Source organism: Callorhinus ursinus, unplaced genomic scaffold, assembly GCF_003265705.2.
Source record: "Callorhinus ursinus isolate GAN/ISIS: 27379988/994484 unplaced genomic scaffold, GSC_fseal_2.0 scaffold1, whole genome shotgun sequence".
NCBI lineage: Eukaryota > Metazoa > Chordata > Mammalia > Carnivora > Otariidae > Callorhinus > Callorhinus ursinus.
Genome location: NW_027397063.1, coordinates 61,699,706 through 61,722,589, shown reverse-complemented (window position 1 = coordinate 61,722,589; position 22,884 = coordinate 61,699,706). Strand labels below are relative to the sequence as shown.

At 46.4% G+C, this 22,884-nt stretch overlaps 1 protein-coding gene across 2 annotated transcripts in view; it reads left to right on the top strand.

The window, feature by feature from the left end:
• Window positions 1-6,995: 6,995 nt before the first annotated feature.
• MUC4 (mucin 4, cell surface associated) overlaps window positions 6,996-22,884 on the top strand; it is a 40,113-nt gene continuing 24,224 nt past the window's right edge. For both annotated transcript variants that reach the window (XM_073903522.1, XM_025866459.2), the window contains exon 1: window positions 6,996-7,077. In XM_073903522.1, the coding sequence (XP_073759623.1) occupies window positions 6,996-7,077 (82 nt within the window). The remainder of the gene's footprint in view (window positions 7,078-22,884) is intronic.

The window sequence follows — 22,884 nt, the reverse complement described above, 5'->3', positions numbered from 1 at the left end:
TGAGGTTCAGCTGGGAAACAGCTTGGCCATGGTGACTCCAAAGCCCCTGTTTTTTCCCCTGGAGCACTCCCTCAGTCTTCTGGGGCTTGACCGCAGCCCCTCTCAACATCCCCCCCCCCCCCGCTTCCTTGGAAGGAGAACCAGCTGCTGACCCCTCCTGCAGGCTCACCCCTGGGACCTGGGACCTCACCGGCTAATGCAGTCTCTAGACCCCAGAACTTCATGCTCATCTCAGTGCAAACCTCATCTTGCAGTATTGCACCCCTATACAGGACATGGGACACAGGCTTAATGATCACAATCCTCCTGCCTCCTCCTCCCTCCTGAGCCCCAGCTCCCCAGGGCTCCAGGAAGTGTGGGTGGCAACTGAGGGCTAGGGGGAGACACCATTCCAGGCACACCTGAAGAAGTAATTTCAAAGGAGCAGAGCAAAGTGAGAAGTCACTTTTTCCCATAAAGAGAGAGTCTGGGATTGTGTGAGCAAAGGGGAAAATGTTTAGGTTCTTCCCCACCCTTGGAGAGCAGGGAGGGGTCTGGTGTGGGAGGTGGGGAGTTGGCTGCCATACCCGGCTGTGGAATTACCCCGGGGAACAGGGTAGGGTTTGTTTATGTTTTTACTGTCCTGTCCCTCTCCCCTTGCTTACCCTTATTCTCTTCTCCTGGTTCAGAGAGAAACCAGGAAGTATGAGGCCTTCACTCAGCTATACTAAGTCCACCTTTGAAGGAGTGGGTTGAAATCACAGGTCAGGGGCAGGTGTGGTCAGCTCCAGCTGGGCCCTGCCCTCCTGTCTCCACCGCTTCTCTCTCGCCCTCCTGGGAAGTGAGGGGTGGTCTCAGCGTGGACATAAGGAGGCAGGGTTGGGAGCTCCTGGGTCGGCTGCCTGCCCAGTCTCCTACCCCTGGGAAGTTTGATCAAGGTCAAGTATGGACATTTCCTTTGGTCACCCAGACTGGCTTGGTAGCTCAGCGGTGACTGAGGCAGGTGTTTGGGACTTCCAGGGCCAGCCCAGGGTAATGAGGCTCACCGGCTAGGCTTCCCTGTAGAGGTCATCTATTGTAATGACTCTTACATTTACCCTTCCCAAACTTTCTTCAGAGGTTATGCTGGGTTGGATTAGTGTCCCTGCAAAATTCATGTCACCAAGAATCTCACTGTGACCTTACCTGGCTGGCAATAGACTCTTTTTTTTTTTAATTTTATTTATTTATTTTTGAGAGAGAGAGAGAGAGAGAGAGAGAGAGAGAGAGAGAGAGTGCACGATCATGGGGAGGGGCTGAGGAAGAAGCAGTCTCCCCACTGAGCTCAATCCCAGGACCCCAGGATCACAACCTGAGCGGAAGGCAGATGCTCAACTGAATGAGCCACCCAGGCGCCCCTGGGGATAGAGTCTTTGCAGATATAATCAGTTACGTTAGACAGAGGTCATACTGGCTTAGCGTGGGCACTTCTCCAATGACTCATGTCCTTATAAGAAGAGCCAGCAGACAGACACATGGGGGAGAAGAGGACCACGTGAGGAGGAAAGCTGCAAGCTGCGGAACACCAGAGCTTCCAGCAACCACCAGTTAGAAGAGGCAAGGAAAGATTCTCCCCTAGCGCCTTTGGAGGCAGCATGTTCCTATCAGCACCTTGATTTAGGACTTCTGGCTTCCAGAACTGTGAGAGAATACATTTCTGTTGCTTTCAGCCACCTGGTTTGCAGTGCTTTGTTACAGCAGCCCTAGGAAACTAATACTGAGATCCTCTTGGATTGCCCTCCATGAGCTTCCTCCATTGCCCAACATAACCCCGAGCTCAGGGCCACAGACCCAGAGGGCCTGTCACTAAATGCCCCTTCACCCACATCTAGATCCCTCTAGACTGTGACCCTGTGAGGGCAGGGGCTGTGGCTTGCTCATCTCAGCATCCCCTGTGCCAGGCACAGTGCCTGGCCCACAGGCTCACAGATTAACTCGGCTGCTGGAGTGCCAGGCTAACGCTCCATCCGAGTTCTGTTGCCTCCATTGCACACTGGGGAGCAGGGCTTGCTGGGGCTCCCTGGCTCTGCTCCCCTTCACTCCCCTTGGCCTTCTCTGCCAGCTTTCTCCAGGGGAGCACCGGCCTGGTTCAGCTAGATTTTGTTTCAGGACTATTTCCATCTTCTGCTCTAACCCCTTGGCTAAGTACCACTCCTCCTGCCCCCAAACACACATACATTTCTCTTTCCAATTCCTTCTGAATCACTTTCTCTAGAATATTCTCCTGGGCTATGTATCAAGTCTCGGGTATTCAAATGAGAAGCCTGGCAGTTGGTCATGGATCGTGGCTGGGAACCCACCCAGGAAGGCATCCTTAAGGGACTCTACCTGTCTCTCAACCCATCTGCTGTCCTTAATCCATCCGTCATTTTTAGCTCATCTGAGTAATGTCTGAGTAAGTCTCATTCTTTTGGTGTCACCTCTACCATTAGACTGTTAGCATTAGAGAGTTCATGGACCCCAAGTGTCCAAGGATACACCCCACATCCTGTAGACATAGCTAATTCATGTTCATTGACTTCCTGCTCTAGAAGGAAGGTCAGAGCAGTCTACAAAAACACGCAAGGCCTGATTCTAGCCTAAGGAAATGAGCCTAAATATGCAAGGAGCTCTAGGTGCAAGACTCTCAACTCTTCGTTACTTGTAATAGGACAACTGTAAATAACCCATGTCCAACATAATTAAATAAGATATAGTAGCAGTCCACTCAATGAAATTTTATGAAAAATATATGAATGAAGTGTTTACAGTGACAGGAAGAAATGCTTGGGTTTAAAGTTACATGGTAAAAAAGATCTGAATTTTATCTACAATGGGATAGATTAAGACTATGTATATGAACTCTTCGTGGGGAAGAGGCTAGGAAACTATCAATGTATTAGGAGAGGTTTTTCTTGGTGGTGGATCATTGGGGATGGGTTTTTTTCTCTCTACTTTTAAATATTTTCCCTATTTGCTATAATGGGCATGCATTACTTTTATAATGGGAAAAAACCCAACTGCTAAGCTTTATTTTAAAAGACTATTTTAGGCCTGGCCTGGACTCTGTCAGCACGCGGAGTTGGAGATGTCTGTTTGTTGGCTGTCCAGGCTGAGAGGACAGTTCGCCATTATTCAGTCCCCATGATGACAACACGTACCAAGTGTTGCCTGTGAACGTGGGTTTACATTAGGGGCAGGGATTCCGGTTGGGGGGCCAGGAATGTTCGAGAACAACTGGATAAACGTGGGAGGCAGGGCAGCAAAGCAGAATGAGCCCTGGAGCCATGGGGCCAAGGCCCATATCTGTCACTCACTAACTCTGTGAACTCAGACACTCCCTTCTCTCTGGGCCTGCACCTCTTCCCTGGTAGAACGGGGAGTGTGACTGCACCATCACCAAGGTCTCTTCCACTTCCAAAGTTAGGTTGAGTTCTCTTTCTCTTTCAGAATTTAGAAAGGGAAACCTAACTGTAGGACACAGAGAGCAAATCTGGGCCCCTGGGAGCTGGGCTTTTGACAGCACTGTGGCTAACTTCCTGGCCTTCGTTTTCTTCTCTTTAAATTTGAGTGAATGGGTAAATATAGATTTCCCGGTACTTCCCATCTGCCTCCGCCTGCACACTCAGGATGGGGCTTGCTGGGGCTCCATCCTTCTTCCTTCACAGGGACCCCGGGCAGGAAGGTGCTGGTTGGGTAAGCATTATGCCCCCCTCTGCCTCAGAAGTAAAATGAGAAGGGAGATGAGCTAATAGGCGTGAAAATGCTCGTCACTTTTAAAGATATGGGCTGAGACACCCAATCTGGGGAGAATGACGGGGGCCTTTATGGAGCCCAAACGCCAGGGTCCCCGCTTTCACGGGGGTCTGGGAGCCAAGGCCTGGTTGGGGAGCAGAGCTTCCGCGTCTTCACTTCGGTGACCTCCTCGGCAATGACCTGACACCTGTTAGAGGAGTCCCACAGGTGGGGTGGAAATAGCCAAGACCTGGCACCACCCCTTGCTCAGAAGAGCATGAGGTTGGCTTGAAAGCTGAGGTGCACCAGGAAGGAGCTAGCTGCTGGAGCCTGCTAACTCACCTTGCCCCGTGCAGCTGGTACAGCTGTCCTTCCTGAAAGGCACGTTTCCATGTCTACCTGGGGGACTTAACAAATGGTTCAGCATAGAGTAAGCACTGAGCACATGTTTGATCCCTTCTTTTGCTCTGGAGGCAGGACGACCTAGGCTGGAGCTACAGCCTTGTGACTTACTGAGTGCTCTGGGCCGGGTGAGATCAGGGGAGCTATAGCATTCTCCAGTTTCACCTGATCACCCAACCTGGACCATGACTCAGTGATAATGGAAGGACGTGTTCCTCTTCCTGAACCCGGGTTCTCTCCCATGCGAGATAGGGGTGATATGCATCTCACAGGGTTATGGGGTCATACACAGGGCCTGGCACTCTAGTTACAAGTCTTTTTGTTCAGGGCTTCATAAGTCAGATTTAATAAACATCTGACTTCCTGCCCCATCTCAATCTAGGTGTCCTAAGTCTGATTAGAAGGAACTTTATTAGCAGCATGAGGGTCTATCAGGGCATATATTATAAGGATGTAAGCAATTTTAGCACCCCCCCCAAAAAAAATAAAACCTAGGACCTTCCACTCTGATTAGCTTAGAAGAGAAATCTCCCGTTAGGATCTTGACTTTGCTGCCTAGAATCCAGGCTGAGTCTGTTCAAGCCAAGTCTGTATCTTTCTTCCATGTGAAAAGGTCATAATCTTATCCTTGCTCCAATTTACTTATACCCCAAGTCCAGACCGAGCTTTCTAGGTGCCCCCACAAAATATCAGCTTAAAGTTCGTTTCAGCGGGGTACCTGGGTGGCTCCGTCGGTTAAGTGTCTGCCTTCGGCTCAGTAGTTATCCCAGGGTCTAGGGATTGAGCCCCACATCGGGCTCCCTGATCGGTGGGGAGTCTGCTTCTCCCTCTGCCTCTCCCCCTGGCTTGTGCTCTCGCTCTCTCTCTCTCAAATAAATAAATAAAATCTTTAAAAATAAATAAATAAAGTTAGTTTTAGGTTCCTGCTGGTCTGCAGCCTAGGAGGTCTCCACCAGACAGGACAGAGAGAAGCCACTCATTGCCTCCCCTCCTGCTCACCCCTCTGTGTCCCCATCAGATGCCTTGGGAGGGGAGAAGGAAAGACAAAGAGAGGGGCATTTGTTGCAGAGACAGAAGCATCCCAGCTCTGGAAAAGGGGCAAGTTGAGAAGGAGCCAGGCAGAAGGGGAGAGCGGGAGGGGGACTGGAGGTAGCCGGGGGGAAAAGATGAATGAGATGCATACACACCCGTGTCTAAAACCCGACAGGGACACAGCAAAGACCCTGGATGCAGATAGGCCTGGAAATTCTTTTCCCAACTTCTCCCTGTCCCCCAGCTACACTCATTTGTCTCTACCTTTAAGGATGATGTTAGGATAGAACGAAGAGCCAAGTGCCCTTTCCAGGTGTCTTAACCTTTCTAAAACACTTTAACGTGTATGAGCTCACAACCTTTGAGGTGGGTGTTACTTGACAAAGATTCTTGGCTTGATTAGATCTTAAGCTCCTGAACCTCCTAGGCCCACCTATGCACTTCTTTGTAAAATCCAGTTTTAGCAAGAACCCTGCTGATTCAGTTCAGCAAGAGTGCGCCATTCTCACTATTCGGTCACCTCAATGTCTGATCTGGTTCCTCACCCCCCATCACCCCCCAGGTGATGTCTGGTCACCCAGCCTGTCTTCAGCAAGAGCCCAGTTAGGTTGGTTTAGCTAGAATCCCACTTACCCCCTGATGTTTTCTCTTCATAGTTTTCCATCCACTGACCCCCTTCTGCGCTCCACTCCTTGGCTGTAAGTTTCCACTTGTCCATGCTGTATCCGGAGTTGAACCTGGTGCGGAGCAGATATTCTGAGCCCAACACCCCTTTCCAAAAGTTGCATACAGGGTCTTTCTTTTTTCCTTCCTTCCTTTCTTTCTTTCTTTCTTTTTTTTTTTCTTTTTCTCTTTCTTTCTTTCTTTCTTTTCCTCTTTCTCTCTTTCTTTCTTTCTCTTTCTTTCTTTCTTCTTTCTTTCTTTCTTCTTTCTTTCTTCCTTCCTTCCTTCCTTCCTTTCTTTCTTTCTTTCTTAAGATTTTATACATATTTATTTGAGAGAGAGAGCAAGAGCGCATGTGTTGGGGAGCAAAGGGGGAGGGAGAGAGAGAGAGAGAAAGAATCTCAAGCAGACTCTGTGCTGAGCACAGGGCTCAAAGTGGGGCTTGATGTGGGGCTTGATCTCACCGCACTGAGATCATGACCCTGAAATCATGACCTGAGCTGAAACCAAGAGTTGGAGCCCTAACGGCTGAGCCCCCCAGGACCCCTACATACAGGGTATTTCTGATTCCTACCTCTCACCCCATTGTTCCCCTCACTCTCTGTGTTTCTTAGGGTCTTCTCAAATCTCACTCTTTTCCAATTCACACAGCCCCCAACTCACTCCTGCTTGGCCCCTTTGTTTTCCACTCTCCCCTCCTCTTTCTCCTGAAACCACCCAGCTGCCTCCCACTGTAGCAGTCCAGAGCTCTGGCAGGACAGGGCAGCCCTTGGGGGAGGGAGGAGAGGGCCCAGGATTCCAGGCAGAAGGGTGGTTCGCTCATTCCCAGTGTGCCCTGGTTTCTACCCCCACGTCCCGCTTCCACCCCTCCCCCTAACTGGCTCGGGCTGACCAGGGCAAAGCAATAGGTGTATCAGTGTTTTCTTTGTTTTTTTTTCCTGATGGGGGAAAGAGGTGGAGATTGAGAAAAGAAAAGACGTGGCAAGGATGATTGGCACGGGGCCCCACCTTCTTTTGTCTTACTCCCTCAGTCCTCTGGCCCCTCAGGGAAATCCACCTGTTTCAGGCCAGCAGCCCGTTGGGACAAGTTCACCTCTGTTCCTCACACCGCTACTTCTGTGCTGAGGAGCTTCCCTGGGGGAGCCTGAGGGACTCTTTCTGGAGCCATGAGGGGGGCCCAGTGGAGAAGGGTCCCCTGGGTGTTCCTGAGCTGCTTATGTTCCTGCCTCCTTTGGCCGGCGGTCCCGGGTAAGTGAGGCAGCATTCCGGGGCAGGGGCAGGCTGACTTCAGGGAGCTGGGGCTGTCGTGGAGAGAGGGAGGGAGAGAGGGGAGGAGAATGAGAGAGGGAGAGGGAGGGAGAGGGAAGAGGGAGAAGTGATGGGACAAGGTGCGGGAGAGGTGGGAGAACAAGAGAGAGAGGAAAGACGAGATGGAGACGGGGTGAAGCAGAGAGGTGCCTGGGGGCCTGACTGGCCTGGTTTGGGGAAACCCACGGTCAGGGGAACGGGGCTTTATTTTGTGGGGAGGAGGGGACAGATAGGTGGAACTGTAGAAAGAGGGAGAGGGAGTTGAGGAGAGAGGGTGATGAAGAAGACAGAAAAGCTGGGTGACAGGACCTGAAGGAGAACTGACATGAAGATGCAGAGTCAGAGGAACAGACAGGAGAGAAACAGATGAATCGAAGTGAGCGTGCACGAGAGAGAACGAGAGAGAGAGAGAGAGAGAGAGAGAGAATGGGGAAGAGGGGAAAGCGGAGGAGACGCGCAGACCTGGAAGAAAGGGGCCGAGGAAGAGTTGACGCAGACTGGCTTAGAAACAGGTGGGTACCAGAGGGCAACTGAGGCGTCAAGCCGTTGGCTTCTTGCCTCTGACCTGGGGTTGAAAAGCCTCCTCTTGGGCTAATGCCCTCAGGGCAGGGCTCACAGACCTGGTGTTGGCCTTGGCCTCCGCCACACACCCCCACTTCTCTTCTATGAATGGGGCTGGTGTGGGGCTGGAAGCAAGGCCTGTTGGAGAAGCCTGCCCTCCATCCTGCAGTCCTCTGCCTTCCAAGCTGCCCCTCTCTGGCTCTAGGACGGGGTTTCATTCTGTATTTCTGGGTGTCTGCATCTTCTGAGAGGCTCTGGGGGCCAGGAGAGGATGAGGGGTCTGAAGCCCAAACCAAAGAAATAATCATATCTCTCTCCCCTCCTCGACAGGCCTAGGGAAGCTTTCAGCCAAGGGATTACTTCTTGGGAGTGGGTCAGAAGGAATATACTCTCTTAAAGATAGTAAGAGACCCAGTACTGGTGAACTGGAATGTTCTGCCTTCCTTGAAATGTGTAAGGGCTTGGCTAAGAGCAAATGAAGCAATTATCTCCCCAAATCTCCAGCCCCCGCACACCCCCCCACCCCGACCCAACCTACTCCTCACATAGTAAGGAAATGGAGGCCAGAAGGAGCATCTAGAGTCTGCAGTGGCCAGCCACTTAGGAGTAAAAGAGAAGGGTGCAGAAGAAGGAGTGTCCATGGGAGTCATGACCGTAAGCAATGGGGACAAGGTGGCTTGCATTTAGGGGCCCTCGGCCCAGACTTGGCTTTGGCGCTAACTGGTCTGGTCACCGTGTCCAGGTCCTCCTGTCCTTTCTCTGTCCGTGCCACGGGTCCCCTATATAAAGAGTGGGGTGGTGAATCGGCTCCCAAGTTCTTAAGTTTTGATATTTTGTGATATAAAGTCAACAGAAAAAGTGTTCAGTACTAACTCTGCACTTAGCCCTGTCTTAGGGTCCTTTTGCCTGGGAGGAGCCAGAGAGTTTGTGGAGAAGAGCCCAGAGGGCAAGAACTGGGGTGGGGGTGGGCAGGAAAAGCCATGGGGAACCACAGGGTGTGAGCAAGAGAAGGAGCAAAGGACCATGAAAGTGAGGGCCTGGAAGAAGTACAGAGCTGTCCTGGAGTGCTGGGGCCCATGCATTGTTGAGGAGACAAGATGGAGCTGGGCTTGGAAAGGAGGTGGGTGTGGGGTGGGAAGTGGCGCCCCAGGCATCAGACTGAGCATTCCGAGGACATGGCGGGAAAGACAGTCTCCACAGGACAGGTAGTTAGCCCCCCACATGTGCCCCAGGGATCTTCTGGGCAAGCAGAAACTGGTCAGTCCCCTTCCCTTGGATCGCTGAGGATGACTGATGGGTGCCCTGCCCGACAGAAGCTAGAGCCCGTTTCCACACTTGCTGCCAGCATCCTCACCCAGGCGAAGCCCCGGCACCCGGCTGGAGGGAAAGCCCTGGGGTTTCCATGAAGATGTTGCAGTGGTAAGGACTTCCTTAAGGAAAAGCCCTGGCTGTCAGAAGTCAAAGGGCAAAAGGAAGGTGAACAGAGGTGGGCTGGACAGGGAGCCAATGCAGTCAGAGGTGACTAGTGGCTCCCGGCGAGAATGACTCAGAAAGAAGCCTGGCACCCCTGATTCCATGCCCCACGGCAAGGAAACTGGGTCAAAATCAAACTCAGTCTCCAATCCTATCAGTGTCCTGGTAATTGAGGGGCCGCTGCCCTGCCCGGGGCCACCACTGGGAGGTTACAGGCTGCCACCAGCGCAGGCCAGAGGGGGCCGTGTCACAGAGGACCCCAGATGTCTGGGTCTCTTGCTCTCCCTCTCAGAGAACCCCCAGTCTGTCTGGGAAAGGCCTACCCAACATGCCCCCAAGGCCACAGGCCATCAGCCCCCCCCCCACGCCCCGCCCCAGGAAACTCTTGCTGCACTTGGGGACACCCAAAAGGAGAGAATCCCTGCACAAGAGATCCTAATAAGAAAATAGATCAAATTTAGGCCTGTGGCTCAGCAAAATGTACAGCGAAGAGCAGGAACTTCAAGTCAGAAAACCTTGAGTGAATGTTGCCTTTTAGCTAGCCCAGGGGACATGAGAAGAGCCTCTTTAGCTTGGTGGCTGTATTGGCAGAATGAGTTACATGCGAAAGGACTAGTTCATAGGGTTGTGGTGAGGATAAAATGAGGTCGTCTCTGATATAAAGTAGAAGAGCCATAAAATCTCATTTGAGGGCACCTGGGTGGCTCAGTCGGTTAAGTGACTGGCTTCGGCTCAGGTCATGATCCTGGAGTCCCGGGATCGGGTCCTGCATCGGGCTCCCTGCTCGGCGGGGAGTCGGCTTCTCCCTCTGACCCTCCCCCTTCTCATGTGCTCTCTTTCTCTCTCATTCTCTCTCTCTCAAAATAAATAAATAAAATCTTTAAAAAAAAAATCTCATTTGAGAGAAGGGACTGCTCCCTTTTAGAGCTGGGGAGATTGGGGGCAAACAGGGTGAAGCTGGGCATAGAATGGCCATCTCTGTCAGTACAGGCATTTTCATTCATCCAGGCATTCTCGAGCCTCGGCAAGGCCACCCCTGTCCTTCCTGTAGGCTTGCAAGGGCTGGCTTGGCTCATTTGGAATGTGGCTTATGGCCTGAGCTGCCCCTGAAGGCCAGTTCTGCCATTGGGCAGAGCCCCGCTAGAGCTGAGCCCACGGCTTCTTGAGGCCTCGCCCAGCGATCTCCTTCCCACCCTTGATTTCTGGGGCTTGGCTCCAGAGGCTGAGGCTGTCCTGGCCATGTCTGACGGACGAGAGATTTATGCCTTCATGACCAGGAGAGGCCAAGAAGCAGTTGGCTTTCTATGGGCTCCAGCAAGTGGTTTTGCTGTCTGTCGCCTCATTTTATGGCACCCCTAAATGCTTCAGATAGGCCCCTACTGGGGCTCTCGGGGCCACTCCTTCAAAGGCCAAGACTGAAGACTTTATAGGCATCTCTCCTCCTACTTCCAAACATTCTAGAATGTTCATCTTTCCTTCTACTGGGTTCAATTCATGGCAAGCAGATGCTTAGTCATCATTGTATGCCTATGGCCCAGCACAGCACTGAGGAGTGGAGTTGAAATGAACTCAACTTGTTGGCACTTTGTACAGGTCCAAATACTCAGCATCTTCCTTGAGACCCTGAAGAGGCCCCAGGAACTGGGTGTCTGTGCTTGCGCACGAGGCCTCTACAGTCATGGCCCTGCTCAAACAGAGGGCACTGGCTTACGCTGCAGGCAGCTCGGTGAGCATTTTTAAGGTCTGCATAGAAATCTACTCTCTACGTAAACGCCCCCAGCTAAAATAGAAACTTGAATCCCAAAAGGCCTGTTGCCGATGGGCTTTGGGGACTTCAGGGTAAGAAAGAGCTCGGAGTTATTCATTCACTTGTTGAACTTCTACTCATTCCAAGTACTCTAGCCACAAAGATGAATAAGTCATGCATGGTTCCTGCCTCCAAAGCTTTTTAAATGTCACACAGCCACTAAGTAGGGCAGCTGGGACTAGAATCCAAATTTCCTTACTCCTCATTTACTGGGTTTGCACTGCATAACAAAACCTTTTACAAATGAATCTCCAAACCAGCCAAGCCCATCAATGAGGATGGACTGAAGCAATCACAACCCCTGTTGAGATATTCATTCATTCGTTCATTCATTCATTCACTCATTCATCTGTTCATACATGTGTTAATTAAACAACTATTTAAGGAGTGCCCGACATTGTTCTAAGGCAGAACTGTGTGTACACAGTGAGAGATGGAACAGACAGAGCCCAGGCTCCTGGAGCGAAGATCTAGTATGCAGAAAGAAAGAAAATAATTACAGAAAAATACCCAACTACAAATGTGGTTCTATGTTGAACAAGTATTCTGATGAGAGCAAAAGAGGGAGACTTCATTTAGATTAGTAAGTCCAGGAACGCCTCTCTGACCAGGTGCTGCCCTCTGAGCTGAGACAAGAAGGAGGAGCAGTAAGCCAGGTGGAGGCAGGGGAGGGAAGGAGCACCAGCCAGGCGGGGGAAGACATGCAGAGGCAGGAGAGAGCTTGACAGGGAAGGACTTGAAAGAGGTAGGCCTGTCTAGATCATGCAGGGCCTTATAAACCGTGGAAGGGATGAAGGGATTACGGGTTTTCAGGAACCAGAATGGGCAGACAGTGAGGGGCTTCAGGTAGAGGAGTGACATAGTCAGATTTGAAATTTGGCATGATTACTCTGGATATAGTAGAGGAAAATGGATTGGAAGTAGACAAGGGTGAAATGGGAGACCGGTTAGTTGTTGGCGGCAGGAGTCCAGGCAGAAGGTTCTATGGCTTGCCCGATGATGGCCGTGGAGATCTGGGATGGGAACGGACAAGTGAAAACAGGAGCCAGTCACAAGGACTGCTGCCTTCACCAGGATATCAGACCTCTGTAATGGCCAAGATAACAGGCAGCACAAAGTGCCATTTATTGAGCTTAGGTACTGAGCTAAGCATTTTGCACGCAGCACACACATTGTTATTACTGTTATCTACCATCATCCCACTTCTACAGATAAGTACCTCAAGCCTCAGAGAGGTCAAGTAACTTGTCCAAGTCACACAGTGAATGTTGGTCAGTTTGACTCTAGAACCCACACTTTTAACCATTCCATGGCCTTGTCAGATTCTGCTGTTCATTGTCCATGTCGGGCTCGGAAAGAACCTAGTTAGGGGGGTCAGAAACACTGTGTCTGTGAGGAATTACGGCTAAAACAACCAAGCAACCACTAAATCACAGTAGTTACTACAATTTTGCTTTCTTGCTTCAGTTCCTTCTTCCCCGAGTCAAAGACTGGCCAGCCTGTGTTTTGAGGGAACTGAGGTATCGAAAAAGCCACCGGCATCATTATAGCTTCTTCAAGTATCTCCTTCCTTTTCCTCATTAGTAAATGGAGCCACCTCCTTTGAGCTGATCACAAACATTTAGGTCAATCACACTGTGGAAAAAAATTAAGAATCTGCCCTTCACAGTTGGCTCCTAGGCAAGAACTTTATCTTTCCTTTCCAACTATACCCACTGAAGTCACATCACAAACAATGCCTATCAACTAGGCGTTTCTTCACCATGGATACCATCACAGGTCATTTGACTGAACTTCTGCCAGCATCTATGTAGCAGCACCAAGATTACCCTGGTGAAACCCCAGAAGCTCCAGAACCTAGCCAAGAAGTGTCAAGATCCCCAGCTTCCACCAGATGCTCACAAGCACAGCTCCAACTTTCTTTTCCCCACCCCTTCCTCTCCTCAGAAGTTCGATCTCCAGCCTCCACCATTTGGTTTTGGAGCTCATCTCTCCCTGGCTCCCATCTGAGGCAGACACACCCTCCTAGCCTAGGGTTGCCCTCAGGAGTTTGACTACCTTCTGCTGCGGTGGTGGTCATACCTCCCAGGCTGCAGCCGTTGTATTAGCCTCCTCCTGGCCCTGGGACCACTGTGACAGTGACAGGAGAAACAGGTGCAACCTCACACTCTCTCCAAACCTCAGCTGAAGGAACCAAAGACCAGAGGATGGGGACACATGAATTTATTTATTCAACAGATATCTACGAAGCGATCCCTGTATGCCAGCCACCATTCTAAGTGCTGAAGATATCACAAGATCAGTAATCCTAAGGACATTCTAAGTTAGTGACTTTCCTCATCTTGAATTCTAGGAACAATGGAGGAAAAATACCCAACAGACACAATACTAGTCACAGTTCCTGTTTCCTCTAAGATGAAAGTAGAAACACAAACCATAGCTACCACCTCCATTGTCACCTGTCACAGTCCCTACAGCCATGGCTCCAACAGCCATTGTATTTATCATCTCGCACCAACATGAGGTCCCTAAGGGGCAGCTTTGGGAGCTTGCCAGCTCCCAAACCCTGACCACAGAGGGGCAGAAGCCTGAAATCACCCACAGCCCAGGAACTGCTCAGAAATCTCATTCTTTGGTCACCAAGAATTTCTGAGGGAACAGCAGTCTTCAATCCTGAGAAGCACAGACCCAGCTGTGTGTGAACAACAGTTTCCATGACCTAGTTCTTCTTCTGTGAGCGGGGCTGAGGCAGCACCCAAAACCTAGTTACTACCATGAGGATGAGAGCTGTGCCAATTCTGAGGCTGACACACACACAGATGGCCCTTGGGACTCCCAAATAGGGAGGCAAGACAGGTAGTCCTGCCTCCTTCTGCCAAACTCTTTATACCTTTCAGGGCACCTGCTGCCTATCCATGAGTCCATTTCCTCACAGTGCTTCCTTAGCTCTCTACTGCCCCAGGCACAGCCTGGCAAAGGCCCCACCAATCAGGAAACAGCAGAAAAGCAAAACTTGGTGGGTGATATGGCTTATGGCTTCCTCACCTCTAATTCCAGGAATAACTCAAGACAAACAGACCAGGCACTAAGAATAAACCTCTGTCCACAATGCACACACGTAAGACATAGGCTCTGTTTCTCTTCAAGGAGTGATTCACCACGCTGTGGGAATGTTATCTCCCACCAGCATCACCACTGCGGCCACCACTCCTTCAACTGAGTCAACAACACACCCATCACCTCCTCATACCTGTGGCGTTACCAGAGGGCCACAAAAGAGAAACAATGCCTATCAACACCATCAACCTCTGCCATCCTTGTAGCCCCCAGAGGACTCAGACAAGTGTTAGATATACCTCCTACCAGATCCAACTTAATAACTGCCTTGATGAGAGCTCTCTCACTGCAGGGGTAGCCAAGAAACCCATGGAAGGTTCCAGGTCTCTGAGGGTGGAATGCCCCTGGTGCCCTCACTGGCCCTTGATGCAGGCTCCTCCCCTGAGAAAACTTCTTTTAAACTATCCATTTTAGACAATATCATACTTGTGTCTTCGGACAGTCTTGCCACCCCAAGGGGTCAACAACCGTTTTAACTCACTGACATCATCACAGAAAAGGAGACACGAGGAAAATTGGCAGAAATAGCCCGGTGTCACATCATTTGCCCCTGAAAATGTGCTGAACTGCTCCCAGGGCTCAGAACACTCAGCTTGTGGCAGACTAAGAACTCAGGGAAAGTTAATCACCTTTTCTCCATCCCTTACTTCAGCTCTCCAGAGGAAGGGTTAGAAGAGCCCAAACTGTGGAGAAGCTGTGCCCTCAGTGACAGTCCCACAGCTGAACAACACTCACAATTTCCAAGCCTTGACTCTTACCTGTGAGCCCCCACCCTGTCACTTACAAGGCATGTAGTGTTGGGCAAGTCACTCAGCCTCTCCAAATATCAGTTTCCTCATCTGTGAAATGGGGGTACTATTAACTAAAAGAAGCTATAAAGCCCTATACAAATATGCAGTATCAACATTTTTATTATTTATAGTCAAAATGTACCTGGTGAGAGAAGTACAAAAGAAATCCCTATTCCCAACTATATGGACCAATTAACCACAGGTCAGTTGACATTCAAGAACTCCAAGAGGAGAAAATGTCTCTGACAGAAACATCTTGGTAATGGGCATTCCTTACAGAAACCACTCTGCAGTATAGACAGACCTATGGACAAGACTACTGAACACTCTTCTCAACCGCAGGATCATCCAGAACCAAACGGCCTCCCTCTAAGGACACATGCTTCAGGACCCTGATTTCCTTACCACAGTTGTGAGAGGATGACAGGAACAATTCCAGTCACCAGCCTCCATGACCCTGATAAGACAACTAGACCCATGCCCTCAGGATCCAAGCAGCTGCCTTCCAGGGAGGGCAATACAGGCATTCTCTCAAAGATCCCTGCTAAGGAGTTGAGAGACTCTTCTTTGCGGTTCCCATAGCTGAAGATTGAGCCAGCAGTGGGGCAAGGTGGGGAGTAGAGCAATCAGGAGGAGCAGTTAGAGGCTGCTGCATTGGTCAGAGTAATGAGTGTAACACAGCAGAGTGAACCTAGAGACCATGATGGGAGTGATAATTTGGAGGAATAATAGTTGGTGCCAAATTGTGATGTTGGGGACAAGGAAGACAAAAGAATCAAAGATGACTCAGGGAGTTTCTGTCCTGAGTACCTGGGGGACTGATGTTACTATTAACATAGGAAGATAGAAAAGCAGTCTGAGGAAAAGTTTGGCTTAGACATGTTGCATTTGACAGGACAGCCAGGGAATCACTGAAAGGTGAGTCTGGAAAAATGGGTGCGAAGCCAGGGTAGAGTTATAGATTTGTAAGGTGTCAAAGTAGATGTAGTCTAGTCAGAAAGAAAGTGTAGAAAGAAAGGGAAGTGTTGGAGATGACACCTAGAAGACTGACTTCATCTGGAAGCTGAGAAGAGAAGAGAAATGGCCCAGGGAGCAGAAGGACTGGGGAGCACATTGGATGAGCAGAATCATTCAGTTTAAGGAGGGCAACGCTGTGCAGGTATTAAGGAGACACTGGCTGAGGAGAATCGTGATGTGGATGCTCAATAAATACTTGTTGACCGGATGCATGGATGGCACCAGATTTCACAGAGACTAACAGGAACTGAAGAGAATTGGTTTTGGTGATTAGGAAGGAGGGGTTTTTTTGGTAACTTTTCAGGAAAGCGTTTTTAGTGAGGTGACTGGGGTGGAGATTATAGACCTGACTTTTCTCGTGGGTGAAACAAAAGATAGGGGATAAGAAGAACACAAGACGGATGGAAGACTTATTTTAGGTCAAGAAAGACTTAAACACATTTGTTAGCAGAAGGGAAGGAAACTCTCAGACAGAGAGGTGATGGGCTAAGTCACCTGAGGAGCAGACAGGGCACCGGGTGTCTCTGTGTGTGTAGGCTTTGGTAGAGATTCAGCCCGTCTTCTGGGGGCAGGATGAGGGACCTGGAGAAGGCAGAGACATTTCCTGGTGGAGAGGGTTCTGGGACATAGGAGATCAAGTTAGATGGTCTTTTCAGTGAAGTAGAAGATGGATTGTCATAGAGAAAGGAGGGAGAGGAGAAGAGAGGAAAAAGCTGTTTCTCTCAAATATCAACTCTTTACATTCAAATCCCTAGCTCTCAGCTCTGCATATACGTTACGTATTCGGCCAGGTCGAGAACGACAGGCTTCAGTTGTCTAACAGTCTGATAGCTGCTGAAGAGCTGGGCTTGCCTGCTGGTAAAAGACAAGGTCTGTTCATTCCAGCAAAATTTGAGCACCAAGAATAAGGCTGGGAATATTCTTGAGAATCAAGCTTGATCAAGCCCTGAAATTTCAGTGCCTTACCACTTCAGTAAGGTGGTTTTAGCTTACAAAAAAAAAAAAAAAAAATCTTAAGAGCAGATACTATCATTTTATTTTAAGGGTGGTGTTCCTTAAAATGTTGTCCATAGATCACAGGTATCGAAATCACCCTGCGCATGTGTTAAAGGCGGATTCCTGGACCCCACCCCATGTAGGGAATCAGACTCTGGTGGTGGGCCCCAGAATCCATTTCTTCAAGTTCCCCCAGGGATTTGGATGCACTCTATCTTCTGAGAACCACTTTCTACCAAGAAGAACTCCTCTAAGACTCTCCCCCTTACCAGGATTTCCTCCGGAGGAATAACCCACTGGAGGTTAGCAAAGTGTTTTTCGAAATTGCTGACTAATCCATTGAAGGAGTGGCTTAAGATTTATTGTTTAAATGGTGGTGAAAGATATATTGATATAACTAATGCTAATCTCTTCCTCTTAACGACGAGCCCAACAGATTTAGAGACTTGTTAAGACTGCGCCTACTCCCCTACAGGATAAAATGGAGTTATCAACCTGAAGGGGCTCACTTGCTTTCCTATTCACTGGTGCAGGAGATTCTAGTCAACTCAGCCCAGGACTGGCAAGCCTTTTAAACAAAGATTCAAAAGGAGGACACAGCCCTGTTTGACAAGATTTAAAATCGGTATTACCAAATACAAATGTTTTCCAAAGGGAGAGAGTAGGGGCACCTGGGTGGCTTAGTCGGTTACTCGGCTGCCTAGGGCTCAGGTCATGATCTCGGTGTCCTCAGCAGGGAGTCTCCTCGCGCCTCCCCTTCCCTTCCCCATGCTCACGCTCTCTCTCTCAAATAAATAAATAAAAATCTTTAAAAAAAACACCACAAAGGGAGAGAGTATTGGGAAACAGGTATTCTCTCATATACTGCTAATGGGACTGTAAATTAGCATGACTTCTCTGTCAAGAAATTTGGTGGTATGAATTAATGACATGAAAGTTGTTATAACAGCATTAACCAGTATGTCCACTTACAGCAATTTATGTTAAGGAGATGAGCTGAAATAATGAAAACAAAACAAAATATTATACACAAAGATAGTCATCAAAGGCTTTATTTATGATAGCAACACATTGGAAACCACCTAAGTGCCCACCAGTGAGTAAATTAGGGGCTGTCCCTATGATGGAATATTATTTAATGTATAAAGGCAACATCCAATGTTCCATAGGGGCATGGAGACACACACACACACACACACACACACACGCACGCACCCACAAACACACACACTCTTATCACACAGACGTATGAGCGACACATGGAACAAGCATTAAGTGAGGTTTATCAGGGAAAAACTTACAAGCAAAGAACCAGTAGCGTGTACGCGATCCCTGACTCTCATTATCTCCAGAGGGGTGGTAAGAGCTAACTCAGCACACTGAATTAAGTGCTCTAGGAGAGACACCTTGCCCCCATGCTGCACCATTTGCAGGAAAATGGAAATGGGAATGGTACGATGAAAAGTTTTTGTGGAGGGAATGACTTAGTTGGGAAAAGGGGCCTCCAGAGCTCAGCAAGGGAACTTTGCATACAACACCCAAGATCTTGCTGTTGGGCTTAGCTGACTCAGTCCCCCTACCCCTCAGCCAGCACTGCCTTGCCTCCAGAAGGGAGAAGAGAAGGAACTACCACCCAAGGCATAAAAGATTTGTCTCCTCAGGCTATGTTTAGAAAGAATAATACACAAAGAGATGCTCATAATATCAGATAAAGTTTTAAAAAATGGATGCAAAATTATATATGCTGGGTAAGTTAAACTATATATTTATTTAAAAGAAAAAAATGCTGGAAGGACACACAATAATGTGGTTGTCTATTTCTTAAATTCCACATATGAGTGAAATCATGATCATTGTCTTTCTCTGATTGACTTATTCTGCTTAGCATAATACCCTCTAGTTCTATCCATGTCATTGCAAATGGCAAGATATCATTTTTTTGATGGCTGAGTAATATTCCATTCTATAACAGAGGATCATAGGGGAAAGGAGGGAAAAATAAAATAAGATAAAATCAGAGAGGGAGACAAACCATAACAGACTCTTAACTATAGGAAACAGACTGGAGGGGTGGAGGGTGGGGAAATGGGGTAAACGGGTGATGGGCATTAAGGAGGGCACTTGATATAATGAGCACTGGGTGTTATATGCAGTTGATGAATTACTGAACTCTGCCTCTGAAACTAATAATGCACTATATGTTAATTAATTGAATTTAAGTAAATAAAAATAAAATAATAAAATAATGTGGTTGTCTGGGTAGTGACATTATGGGGTATGGATCTTTTAATTATCTCTATTTTGCAATTTTAAAATGATGAGTAGATCTTCTTTAATATATTGCAGTGAAGTGGTATAACTTTGTCCACAAAGATTAAGCACATCTTTTGTTAGATTTAGTCTTGAATATTTTATATTTGTCATTATCACAAATACTATCATTTAAAAATGTTTTCTTTTGCTGATGTATGGGAATACAGTTATTTTTACATTTTTGACCATATATGTAGAACTTTGCTAATAATTTGAAATTGGGGGGGCTTTACATGTAAACAATTATATCATCTGCAAATGATCACAGGGTGTTTCTTCCTTTCCATACCAAAAAGAACTTCTCTATACCTTCATATTCTTGTTTATTTTTATTTTTTTGTCTGGCTAGACCTCCAGCATAGTGTCAAATAGAAGTAGTTGACATGGACTCATTCCAAATTTTAAAGAAAATATTTCCAATATTTTATCTTCAAGTATGACATTTAATAATGGTTTTTTATTGACATCATTTGTCAGATTAAGAGTTAACATTTATTTTTAGTTTGCTAGGAGTTTTAACAGGAATGAGTGTTGAATTTGGTCATATGCTTTTCCTGCAACTGTTGTGATTTTGTCTTCCCTTCCATTCTGTTTATACGGTGACTTATATTAATTTCATATTTTTGTACTTCTAGCTTAAACCCAGCTTGATCATGATGAATTTTTTTTAATAAATCCAATGTTGAACTTGGCTTGCTAATATTTTGTTTTGGACATTTCCATCTATATTATTGCTGAGATTTATTGATCTATACTTTTCCTTTCTTACACTGTCTGTATTTGGTTTTGGTATTAAAGTTACAACAACCTTGCAAAATTAGTTGTAGGGCATTCCCTCTTCTACTAAGCTCTGGAAGAGTTTGTATAAAATTGGAATTATCTAATTGCCTATAATATCATCTTGACCTACATTTTGTGAGAGGTGGGTTTATTTTATCACTGCTAATTCAATTTAAAATAGTTTATATCAGGTTTCTATTTTTTTCTCAATTCATCTTATTTTTTAATTATGGTAAAATACACATTTTAAGTATACAACCCTATGACGTTAAATATACTCATAATGTTTTGCTATTGTCACCACAACACATCTCCAGAACACTTTTTCATCTGTAAAACTGAAACTTTATACCCATTAAACAATAACTCTTTATTTCTTTTTTTTCTCCCAGCCTCTGGCAACCACCATTGTACTTTCTGTCTCTATGATTTTGACTATTCTAAGTGGTTCATGTAAGTGGAGTTTGTACAATATTTGTCTTTTTGTGACTGGCTTATTTCACTGAGCATAGTGTCCTCAATATTCATTCATGCTGTAGCATATGTCGGAATTGTGTTCCTTCTTTGAGGCTGAATCACGTTCCAGTGTATGTATTTTCCACATTTTGCTTGTCCATTCAATGGACACTTAGCAATGAACACTTGGGTTTCTTTCATGTTTTAGCTATTATAAATAATGCTGCTATGAACATAGGTATACAAATACCTCTTCAAGGGCCTGACTTCGTTCTTTTGCAAGTGGATACCCAGTTTTCCCAGCACTGTTTATTTAAAAACAAACTGTCCTTTTTTCGTTGAATAGTCTGGTTTCCTTGTAAAAAATCATTTGACAATATATGCAAGGGTTTATTTCTGGGTCTCTATTCTATTTCACTGATCTGTAAGTCTGTCTTTATGCCAGTACCACAGTGTTTTGATTACTGTAGATTTGTAGTAAGTTTTGAAATCAGAAGTGTGAGCCCTCCAGCTTTGTTCTTCTTTTTCATGATTGCTTTGGCTGTTTGGGGTCCTTTGAGATTCCACATGAATTTTAGGATGAGTTTTTCTATTTCTGCAAAAAATATCATTGGGATTTTGACAGGGATGGCTGCATTGAATCTGCAGGTCACATTGGATAGTACTGACATCCTAACAATATTAAGTCTATTAAACTTGGGATCTGTTTTTATTCATTTATGCCTTCTTTAATGTCTTTCAGCAATATTTTGTCATTTTTATTGTACAAGGCTTTCACCTCCTTTGTTAATTCCTAAGTATTTTTTTTCTTTTTGATGCTATTATAAACAAAATTGTTTTCTTAATTTCCTTTTTGGATTGTTCATTATTAGCATATAGAAATACAACTGATTTTTGTGTGTTGACCTTGTATCCTACTACTGCGCTGAATTCACTTAGTAGTTTTACAAGTTTTTTGTATGGAACCTTTAGAGTTTTGTACATATAAGATCATATCATTTGTAAACAGATAATTATGCTTCCTCCTTTCTAATTTGGATGTCTTTTATTTATTTTTTTCTTTTCCTTTTTCTTCTTCTTCTTCTTTTTTTTTCCATAATTGATCTGGCTAGAACTTCCAGTACTATGTTGAATACAAGTGGTGAAAGCAAGCATCCTTGCTTTGTTCCTGATGTTAGAGAAACAGCTTTCAGTCTTTCACCATTGAGTATGATGTTCATTATGGGATTTTAATATATGATTTGCATTATATTGAGGTAGTTTCCTTCTGCTCCTACTTTAAAGAGCAGTTTTATCATGAAAGAGTGTTGAATTTTGTCAAATGCTTTTTCCACATCAATTGAGATGATCATGTTGTTTCCCACCTTCATTCTATTAGTGTGATGTATTGCGTTGACTAAGTTTTTTATGTTGAATCATCCTTGCATTCCAGGAATAAAACTCATTTAGTCATGGAGAATAATCCCTTTAATATGCTGCTGAATGCAGTTAGCTTCTATTTTGTTGAAGATTTTTCATCAATGCTCGTAAGAAATATTGGTCCTAAGGCATATATATATATATATATATATTTTTTTTTTTCCTTGTAGTGTATTTGTCTGGGTTTGGTATCACAGTAATGCTGGCCTAAAAGAATGAGTTAGGGCAAGTTCCTTCCTCTTCAATTTATTGGAAAAGTGTGAAAAGTATGGTGTTAGTTCTTTGAGTGTTTGGTAGAATTCCCCAGAAGCCATTAGGCCCAGGGCTTTTCTTTGTTGGGAGAATTTTGATTGTCGAGTCAATCTCCTTCCAAGTTATAGGTCTATTCAGATTTTCTATTTCTTTATGATTTGGTCTTGACAGGTTTTGTGTTTCTAGGAAACACATTGACCATTTCGTGGAGGTCATCCAATCTGTTGGTGTATAACTGCTCACACTCCTTGCTTATAATCCTTTTATTTTTCTAGAAATGCTGGTAATGTCCACACTTTCATTTCTCATGTTAGTAATTCGAGTCTTCGCTCTTTTTTTCTTAGTCCACCTAGCGATATTTTATCAATTTTGCTCGTCTTCTCAAAGAAGCAAATTTTGGTTTTATCTATTTTCTCATGGTTTTGAAATTCCATATTCATGTATCTCTGTTCTAATCTTTCTTTATTCCTTCCTACTGCTGGCTTTGAGTATAGTTTCTTCCTCTTTTTCTAGGTCTTTAAGATGCAAAGTTAAGTTAATTCCTAACAACACACTCTTCCTTCACCTCTGCTCCAGAGACAACAGCATCTAAGAACGACACCAGTCAGACCAAGGTGCCCAGCAAGGAATCTCAAACCAGCACTCTCTCACCAGTGACCGCCTCAACATCTTCATCCTCCGTAAGTGGATATACTCCTACGGACCACATTTCCCAGGACACAGCCACCTCTGGGGCAGCAAGCACTTTATCTCCTTCCAGTGTCC